Raw genomic sequence first — 10,009 nt, forward strand, 5'->3', positions numbered from 1 at the left:
ACCAGCCCCGCGCCGGCTTCGCGTCCCCGCTGCGGGGCGCGGCGGCAACTTGGGGCGCTTGGTAGCGCGAACCGGACGCCCACCCGCCGCAGACACACGGACGCTTGGGGCGCCCGCGCAGCCACCGGAGGCGCGGGGTGGCGGCCCGGAGCGAGCGCGGGCACATGGTCCCAAGCACCCCACGCCCCGCGGCAGGTTGGCGGCGAGGGAGGGGGCGCCGAGCCTTCCTCCTCCTCCTCTTCCTCCCCCTGGCCTTCTCCTCCTCCTCCTCCTCCTCGCTCCCAACACTCTCGCTGGCTGCTCTTCCCTCTGCGCTGTTTCGCAGATTCACTCTCCCTCTCTCTTTTTCTTTTCTTTCTTTCTTTCCGCTTTCTCCTTTCCAACCGCGGTCCCGGGCTGCTCCCAGGGAGGGGCGCGGGCGGCGAGCAGCTTGCAAACTCCGGCCTGGGACGGGAGCAGGTGCCGCCTCCATCTGCTGGTGTCTGGAAGCGTGTGGTCTGCGCTAGGTGAGATATAGGGGTGTGGCCCCCCTCCCGCAGCCACCCCGGGGCCTCAGCACTGCCTGGGGATGCTGGGACGAACAGGGGACCCAGGAGAAGTGAACTTGAGGCTGCCCTCGTCCCCGCTGCCCCAGCATGGGGGATCCGGGGGAGGTCTCCAGCCTCACTCACCCGCTGACCCCGGCCCCCACCACCTTCAGATGCCCCTCTGCGGAGCCCTGGAAAGGCGTCTAAGTGGGCTTGGGGGAATGGGGAGAACAGGCCCCCCTGGGGGAGGGGCAAGCCAGGACATGTCGGGACAGCTCCCAGCTTTCCTGTCACCTTTCACTTTCCTTCCTCCCCGCCCACCCGACTGCCTGTGACCTTTTGCCTTTTCTCTCTCCTGGTGCACCATTTCCTTTCCCTCCCTGAGCCGGTGTGTGTGTTAGGGGGGAGGGGAACCCCGGGACAAGGGACAGCAGATGAATCGGGAGAAGACATGGAGTCAGGGGCTGTCCAGAACTGGGGGAGCAGGGAGTTTTGAATGATGATTTGGGGATGGGGAGTGGGGACAGCCAGGCAGAAATGGGGTGAACCTGAGTGAGATGGGGGACACTAGGGAAGGAAGAGATAGAGGATGATGGGGACGGGGGCAGAATGGGGCAATTGGCCAGGGAGCCAGAATCAAGTGGCAGGTTTGGGAGGGAGACGAGGATCAGCTGAGGACTCCTCCCCACTCCCCCATGCCCCGTGGTCCCCATGGGTGCCTGACTTGGGAGATTTGGGCTGCAATGGACCAGTGAGTGGGAAGCGCTGCTGAGGAACCTGGGCCACCCTGGGAGGTGGGAAGCAGGGATCTCCTTACTGGCGCCTGCTGGGCCTGGGGCCTGGTGCCTTCCAGCCAGAGGGCCAGGGGGCCTTAGGGCCTTTGCCTTCCTGAGGGAAAGGGTGGGATGGCTGGGAGTCCCTCCTGGACCCTGCACCCTTCTGGTGGAAATGGCTTGCGTCTTGCCCTCGTCTTAATGTCATCCCAGAAGAGAGCAGGGAGAGCTAAGGTAGAGAGAGGGCAGCAGAGAAACACACGGAGTGACAGAGTGAAGACTAGGCCCCAGGAAGACAGCTGCAGGTGGTGAGGAGGAACCAGGAGTCCTCTCCCATGCGACCCTTGCCAGACCCCCATCCGGTGTGCCATGACCCCAGGCCACCCTTCCCTGCCTTTCTACTCATGGCTTCTTCCTGCCTGTCCCCAGGAGTTGTGCCCCTGCTGCTGGTTCTGCACTGGAAACATGGGGCAGGGAGCCCCCTCCCCATCACCCCTGTCAACGCCACCTGTGCCATACGCCACCCATGTCACAACAACCTCATGAACCAGATCAGGAGCCAACTGGCACAGCTCAATGGCAGTGCCAATGCCCTCTTTATTCTCTATGTAAGTTACCCCCGAGATACTGACAGGAGATGCCAGGGAGGGGGCTTGTAAATATCACTAGGGGGTGTCCTGATCTGGGTTGAGGGCACCTTTTGGGGCTGGAAGGAGAGAATGGCTTGATTAAACCACCCGCAGACTCCTGCCACTTCCTGCCCACGCTTCCCAGGGAAGCTTCCTCAGGGTGCCCAGTGAGCAAAGGGAGAGCTAGGTGCAAAGGTGGGGGCCTGGCACTTCTTGTCTTGTGATTGTCCTGCTGCAGGGAGGGAGGGATGGAGGGGAAATGCGCGTGAGGCACCAGGGAGATGCGGTTGAGAGGCAGTGGGCTGTGGGTGCTGGGCGTGGAGGGGCGCCCTGGAACATCGTGAATGCAGGGATGGAAGTACTTGTGTGTGGTGCCCCAGCTGGGGCTAGACACCGAGTTTTCCCTTCTGTCCCCTTAGGGTGGTGATGATGATGATGATGACTGCGTGCATGGCTTAGGCTTTGATCTTTACCAAGGACACTCACACTACAATTACTTTTGGCTCTCATGACAATTCTAGATGCTTACAGGGCAAGGAGTTGGGTTCTCATGCGCTAGATGGGGAAACTGAGACTCAAGAGCTTGCCCAAAGGGTTGGCGGCAGGGCTGGGACACAGACCCCTGACTCCCACGTCACCTGCCCTCTGCCCCTTAGTACACAGCCCAGGGGGAGCCGTTCCCCAACAACCTGGACAAGCTGTGTGGCCCCAACGTGACGGACTTCCCACCCTTCCACGCCAACGGCACGGAGAAGGCCAAGCTGGTGGAGCTGTACCGCATAGTCGTGTACCTCGGCACCTCCCTAGGCAACATCACCCGGGACCAGAAGATCCTCAACCCCAGTGCCCTCAGCCTCCATAGCAAGCTCAACGCCACTGCTGACATCCTGCGAGGCCTCCTTAGCAACGTGCTGTGCCGCCTGTGCAGCAAGTACCACGTGGGCCATGTGGACGTGACCTATGGCCCTGACACCTCGGGTAAGGACGTCTTCCAGAAGAAGAAGCTGGGCTGTCAACTCCTGGGGAAGTATAAGGAGACCATCGCCGTGTTGGCCCAGGCCTTCTAGCAAGAGGTCTTGAAGCGTGCTGTGAACTGAAGGATCTCAGGAGTGAGGTCCAGATGTGGGGGCCTGTCCTAGAGTGGCTGGGGCCCAGGGCATGGCTAAACCCAAATGGGGGCTGCTGGCAGACCCCGAAGGTGCCTGGCCAGTCCACTCCACTCTGGGCTGGGCTGTGATGAAGCTGAGCAGAGTGGAAACTTCCATAGGGAGGGAGCTAGAAGAAGGTGCCCCTTCCTCTGGGAGATTGTGGACTGGGGAGCGTGGGCTGGACTTCTGCCTCCACTTGTCCCTTTGGCTTCTTGCTCACTTTGTGCAGTGGGCAAACTACACAGTCATCTACAACAGCCCTGACCACAGTGAGACAGCAGGGCCCCGGGGAGTGGACCAGCCCCTGGCAAATGATCACCATCTGTGCCTTTGCTGCCCCTTAGGTTGGGACTTAGGTGGGCCAGAGGGGCTAGGGTCCCAAAGGACTCCTTGTCCCCTAGAAGTTTGATGAGTGGAAGATAGAGAGGGGCCTTTGGGATGGGAGGCTGTCTTCTTTTGAGGATGATCAGAGAACTTGGGCATAGGAACAGTCAGGCAGAAGTTTCCAGAAGGAGGTCACTTGGCATTCAGGCTCTTGGGGAGGCAAAGAAGCCACCTTCAGGTCTGGGAAGGAAGACACTGGGAGGAGGAGAGGCCCCGAAAGCTTTGGTGGGTTCTTCCTTCTCTTCCTCGTGATCTTCCTTACAGCCTGGGATGGCCAGGGTCTGATGGCTGAACCTGCAGCAGGGGTTTGTGGAGGTGGGTAGGGCAGGGGCAGGTTGCTAAGTCAGGTGCAGAGGTTCTGAAGGACCCAGGGTCTTCCTCTGGGTAAGAGTCTGTAAGGAGGGGCTAGGGTAGCTCAGAGTAGCAGCTCACATCTGAGGCCCTGGTAGGCCTTGTGAGGTCACACAGAGGTACTTGAGGGGGACCAGAGGCCTTCTCTGGTCCCCAGGGCAAAGGGACAGCAGAACTTGAGGTCAGGGTCTCAGGGAACCCTGAGCTTCAAGCGTGCGTCTGACCCGGAATGATTTCTATTTATTATGATATCCTATTTATATTAACTTATTGGTGCTTTCAGTGGCAAAGTTAATTCCCTTTCCCTGGTCCCTACTCAGCAAAATATGATGATGGCTCCCGACACAAGCGCCAAGGCCAGGGCTTAGCAGGGCCTGGTCTGGAAGTCGACAATGTTACAAGTGGAATAAGCCTTATGGGTGAAGCTCAGAGAAGGGTCGGATCTGAGAGAATGGGGAGGCCTGAGTGGGAGTGCGGGGCCTGGCTCCACCCCCATCCCCTACTGTGACTTGCTTTGGGGTGTCAGGGTCCAGGCTGCAGGGGCTGGGCCAGTTTGTGGAGAGGCCGGTGCCTTTCCGTCTTGGTTCCCGGGGGCTGGTTCACACTGTTCTCGGGCGCCCCAGCATTGTGTTGCGAGGGGCACTGCTCCTGGTTGAAATTGTGCCCCCTGGAGCAGTGGGCAAGACAGTCCTTGTGGCCTACCCTGTCCCTGTTTCTGTGTCCCCATGTTGCCTCTGAAATAGTGCCCTGGAACAATCCTGCCCCAGCACCCAGCGTGCTCCCACACAGCAGGGAAGCTCCTCCGGTGGCCCAGACACCCATAGAGGGTGGGGGGGCCTGGCTGGGCCAGACCCCAGGAAGGTGGGGGAGACTGGGGGGATCAGCTGCCCACTGCTCCCAAGAGGAGGAGAGGGAGGCTGCAGACGCCTGGGACTCAGACCAGGAAGCTGTGGGCCCTCCTGCCCCACCCCCATCCCACTCCCACCCATGTCTGGGCTCCCAGGCAGGGAACCCGATCTCTTTCTTTGTGCTGGGGCCAGGCGAGTGGAGAAACGCCCTCCAGTCTGAGAGCAGGGGAGGGAGGGAGGCAGCCGAATCAGGGCAGCTGCTCAGAGCAGTGTTCTGGCTTCTTCTCAAACCCTGAGTGGGCTGCCGGCCTCCAAGTTCCTCTGACAAGATGATGGTACTAATTATGGTACTTTTCACTCACTTTGCACCTTTCCCTGTCGCTCTCTAAGCACTTTACCTGGATGGCGCATGGGCAGCGTGCAGGCAGGTCCTGAGGCCTGGGGTTGGGGTGGAGGGTGCGGCCGGGAGTTGTCCATCTGTCCATCCCAACGGCAAGATGAGGATGTGGCTGTTGAGATTTTGGCCACGCTCACCCTTGTCCAGGATGCAGGGGCCACCTTCCCCTTCCTGCTCCATCCGGCTTAGCTTGGGGCGGGCTGCACTCCCCCAAGATGGGCTTCAAGAAAGACAAACTTGCCTGGAAACCAGAGTTGCTGATTCCACCCGGTGAGCCCCGCTGACTCGCCCATCACCTCATCTCCCTGTGGACTTGGGTGCTCTGTGCTGGGACCACCTGGCGGCCCTGGTGGCCCTGGCTCTGAGTCGCTCTCCTGCCCAGCCTGGACTCGGACCCATGGCACCCATCCTCAGTGCTCCCTCCAGATCCCATCCGGCAGCTCGGCGTCCACTCTGCACAGCATCACTGAATCACGGAGCCTTTGCGTGAAACAGCTCTGCTGGACCAGGAGCTGAGTTCCTCTTCCCTTTTTATCTGCTGGTGTGGATCACACCTGGGCCTGGCCAGAGGAAGAGAGAGGGACAGTCATTTTGTAGTTTACCAAGAGAGACGTCTCCAGCTCTGGGCCCTTATTTATTATTTAAACATTTTTTTAAAAAGCACTGCTAGTTTACTTGTCTCTCCTCCCCATCGTCCCCATCGTCCTCCTTGTCCTTGACTTGGGGCACTTCCACCCTGACCCAGCCAGTCCAGCTCTGCCTTGACGGCTCTCCAGAGTAGACATAGTGTGTGGGGTTGGAGCTCTGGCACCCGGGGAGGTAGCGTTTCCCTGCAGATGGTACAGATGTTCCTGCCTTAGAATCATCTCTAGTTCCTCACCCCAATCCCGGCATCCAGCCTTCAGTCCCGCCCACATGCTAGCTCCGTGGGCCCACCGTGCGGCCTTAGAGGTTTCCCTCCTTCCTTTCCACTGTAAAGCACTTGGCCTTGGGTGACAAATTCCTCTTTGATGAATGTACCCTGTGGGGATGTTTCATACTGACAGATTATTTTTATTTATTCAATGTCATATTTAAAATATTTATTTTTTATACCAAATGAATACTTTTTTTTTTTAATAAAGAAAGATAAATGAATAAAGAATCTACTCTTGGTTGGCTCTCCGGAGTGTACTGATGTGGGGAGATGGGCTGGAAGGGTTGGGACTATCACTGTCCTGGGCACCACCCAAGTAGGACTCAGCGAAGAGCAGAGGAGGGTGGGGGAGGGGCACCCGGCATGGGTGGGGGCAGTTAGGTGGTATTTTGGCCAAGACAGAACAAGGTGGGTGGTGTCTAGATCATGGGGGGCCCCCAAGGAAAGAGACGGATTGTTCCGAGGTAAAGGGGGTGCCGGCCGCAGTGGGTCACTCCTGTAATCCCAGTACTTTGGGAGTCTGAGGCAGGTGGATCGTTTGAGCCCAGGATTTCGAGATCAGCCTGGCCAACATGGTGAAACCCTGTCTACAAAATATACAAACATTAGCCAGATGCTGTGGTATGCGTCTGTGGTCCCAGCTACTCGGGGTGCTGAGGTGGGAGGATCCCTTGATCTCAGGAGGTTGAGGCTACAATGAGCCATGATTGCGCCACCGCACTGCAGCCTGGGTGACAGAGGAAGACCCTGTCTCAAAAAAAAAAAAGAAGAAGAAGAAGAAGAAGAAGAAGTGCCGTGTAATATCTCAGCTCGTTCCCCCCAACTCCTCGCTTAATCTCATGGGATCCCCAGGAGTTGCCATCCCCACATACCAGAAGAGGAAATCGAGGCTCAGAGCCATGAAACCACGTGCCCAGGGGCACCCGAAGTGTTTAGGGCCAGTTAGGGCCACTCCTTCACCTCCAGATCGCATAATCTTTCCCCTACATGAGACTTCGAGGACCTGGAAGATACCAGCTGCCAAGGTCTCTGTTGCCCAGGAATGACCCGTTGACCATTCAGAGGGACGTAACAGGACAACTCAAATGGCCCCAGAGCGGGAGGAGCCGGGTGGTCCTACTCAGAATCACACGGCACACTGGGGCCAGAACCAAGGAGGACTCTGCCTGCCCTGATTCTGTCCCTCTTCCCGCTGCCCACTTGGGAACCGAATCCCCTTCCACTGCAACCTTCTTCCCAGCCCTCTGCCATCCCTTCCTGGGGGAATTCAAGGTCAGAACTGGGAAGCCACAGACACTGAGACTCTGGAGCGGCCCCAAATGTCTCCCTGCTCTTTGCTCTGGGGTTTGGGTCTGGGGCTCCCTGAGTCGAGATTTATTTCGGGGGTCTGGGCAATGTTTCTGAGAGTCACCTACTTGCTTGAATATTTATAAGTGTCACCTCCTGTGCCGGGTTGCAATACCTTCTAAAAGCTCACAGGCTGGGAGGGACAATGAGGATGTATGTGATGGATGAGGCACATAGAGGGCGGTGAGGCCACGCTGGGGATAGCCTCGCTCTGGGAGTCAGCAGGGGGCTCGGGCTATGTTCCCCTCTCCTCTCTGTGCCGTGAAGGGACTGCATTCAACAACATGGCGCAACCTTCACCTCACCTGGAAGCTGATTAGCAGTGCGGAATCTTGGCCTCACCCCCAGACCTGCAGAATCAGAATGTGCACATCAACAAGATCCCAGGAGACTCATGTGCACATTAAAGTCTGAGAAAGGCCACCCTGTGCTTTCATCTCTCATTCCTCAGGAGTCCCCCACGCCAAGTGCAAATGGCCAAGGGCCGGGAAGGCAGTAGCTTGGGAGGGAGAGGCCGGCAGGCCCACAGCTGTTTCTGAGTCTTCCCCTGAAGTCTCCCACCCCAGTCTCCGGGAGGCTGGCTCAAGCCCTGGGCCACACCCCACAATGTCCTCCCCCGCCGCCCAGGGGTGGAAACACCCCTCCCCTCTGCTCAGAGAGACAAGGTTGAAGCTTTTCAAAAGCAACCTTTACTAGGAAACTAGAGGAAAACAAAACCAATGGCAAAACACAGAAAGGTGGAGAATGACAGCAATGTCCTGGGTGGCTGGCTGGGGGGGCCAGGGCCTGGGGGTACTCCCTGCCTCTCTCAGTCTGGGAGAGGGCCCTGCCCTGGCCAAATAGAACAAAGGACTGTTAATTGGTTATTGGGTCACCCTCCAAAAGAGAGGCAAAAACAATCACTTTGTGGGAAAAAGTGGGAGAAGGGAGGTGTTTGCTTTGCTGGGAAGGCCCTGCCCCTGAGGCCAGCCAGGATCCTGGGCCTGGTGCTCCCTGATGCAGTCCTGTGACCCTTTTAGTGAGCTCAGCTGTCTTATCTTGAAAATTGCAAGAATCATCAGTGACGAATGCCATCTTATCTACTTCGCAAGGTTGTCCGAAGGAATTACAAGTAGGGAAATAGAAATGCCTCGTGAATTCCGCTCCTTCAAGGGTGCAGATGGTCCAAGCGGAATGCGTCTCAGACACCTGGTGCCCTCTTTGCAGGGGAAGGGGCCACTCTCTCCCAGTGAATGTGGGAAGGAGGATTCTGACAGCCCTGAGTTCAAGGTCGGGGCCAGGTGGATGGGGAGGAGCCGAGCCTGGCAGACAAATGTCCTAGTAGCTGTCTGATCCCCTCATGGTAACTTGAGTCTCGGGCCCAGAGGATGCCTTGAGAGAGAGGCCCCTTGACCCCAGGCATGTGGTAGAGCCAGCAGGGCAGCCCTCTTGCCCAGCCGGCTCTCAGGAGTTCAACAGGACATGGCACCACCCTTCCTCCGATCCCAAGAGAACAACTGCCAACAGCTACCCACAGGATACATAAGCCCATGGGCTCTACGAGGCCCTACATCTTACAGTTCACAAAGCATCTTCTCACCCATCACGAGATCCTCCCAACTACTCAGTGAGGCTGTGGCTGGGTGACTCCCTCTATTTCACATAAGGGAACTGAAGCCCAGGGAGGCAGAGGGTACCCTGACATCACTCAGCTTGTGAGAGATGCTGTTGATGTTTCCTCATCTTTATGGTCAACACCATCCACTCACCTGGTCAAGGCCCTCTGTGCACCAGGCGTTAGATCTACAGGAGCTCAAGAGTTACTAGCAGAAGAAAGAGAGTCTCCTGGGTAACCTCCATTCGAAATTCAAAGATAATGCAGGATGGGAATTCATTTATTTTGCTAAACAATCACATTTTCAGCAATAAATATTAACATCATAATGGAACCACCATGTATTTATTTCCCTATTTACAGTCCTCTTTATTCCAAACAGCATGTAAAGCAGCTTATAGCAGAAGGTACCTAATGAAAATGCTGATAAAATAGAGAATCAGGATGAGCGAGGATATAAACAGAGTGAGAAAACTAAGACCACAGAAAGAAAGAAAATAAATGTTCCAGGTCACAAGGGGCCACATAATTGCCATGGCTGAGCTTCAAAGTTGGCTCTGAGATTCCTGGCAGCCGAAAGAAAAATGGAAATGTGATCTTGTTATGTGATTCTCATAATCAAAAAAGAGGAGTCTCAGGGAAAGCAGAGCCTGTCCTGGGACTGGTTTCGAAAGGGAGTTTCTCCCTAGAGACTCATGGGGGGACAGGGGTGATGTGACGCCCTCTCCTCCAGCCACAGCCTTCTGCACAGGCATGTGGATTTTTGGAGGGCTGTTTCTGCAGCCATCTTTGCCAAAGCTGGTGCCCAATATCCAATGAAGTTTGCTATGATTTGAATGTGTCCAGCAAATTTCATATGTTGGAAACCCAATCCCCAAATCCATATGTTGATTGGTGGTGGATCCTTTGGGAGGTAATTGGGATTAGGTAAGATCGTCAGTGGGGGGCCCTTATCATGGGGACTGGTGGCTAGAAGAAGAGGAAGAAAGACCTGACCTAATGTACACACCAGCTCTCACCATGTGACGTCTTCTGCCACGTCATGACACAGCAAAAAGTTCCTCACCAGATGCTGGTGCCATGTTTTTGCACTTC

The 10,009-nt window shown here is 56.5% G+C and overlaps 1 protein-coding gene across 1 annotated transcript; it reads left to right on the plus strand.

Annotated features, from left to right (window-relative positions):
- Window positions 1–543: 543 nt before the first annotated feature.
- On the plus strand, window positions 544–6,217 carry LIF (LIF interleukin 6 family cytokine). Its single transcript, XM_017855629.1, has 2 exons — window positions 544–1,908; window positions 2,586–6,217. The coding sequence occupies exons 1-2, from the start codon at window positions 1,636–1,638 to the stop codon at window positions 2,994–2,996; spliced, it is 684 nt and encodes a 227-aa protein (XP_017711118.1). The 5' UTR covers window positions 544–1,635; the 3' UTR covers window positions 2,997–6,217.
- The last annotated feature ends 3,792 nt before the right edge of the window (window positions 6,218–10,009 follow it).

This window comes from Rhinopithecus bieti, unplaced genomic scaffold (assembly GCF_001698545.2).
Source record: "Rhinopithecus bieti isolate Rb0 unplaced genomic scaffold, ASM169854v2 scaffold_36959, whole genome shotgun sequence".
Taxonomy (NCBI): Eukaryota; Metazoa; Chordata; class Mammalia; order Primates; family Cercopithecidae; genus Rhinopithecus; species Rhinopithecus bieti.

Coding starts and splice junctions, on each gene's coding strand:
- LIF (XM_017855629.1), top strand. CDS start 1,636: ATGCGACCCTTGCCAGACCCCCATCCGGTGTGCCATGACCCCAGGCCA. Junction 1,909..2,585: donor ATGCCCTCTTTATTCTCTAT/GTAAGTTACCCC, acceptor TCTGCCCCTTAG/TACACAGCCCAGGGGGAGCC.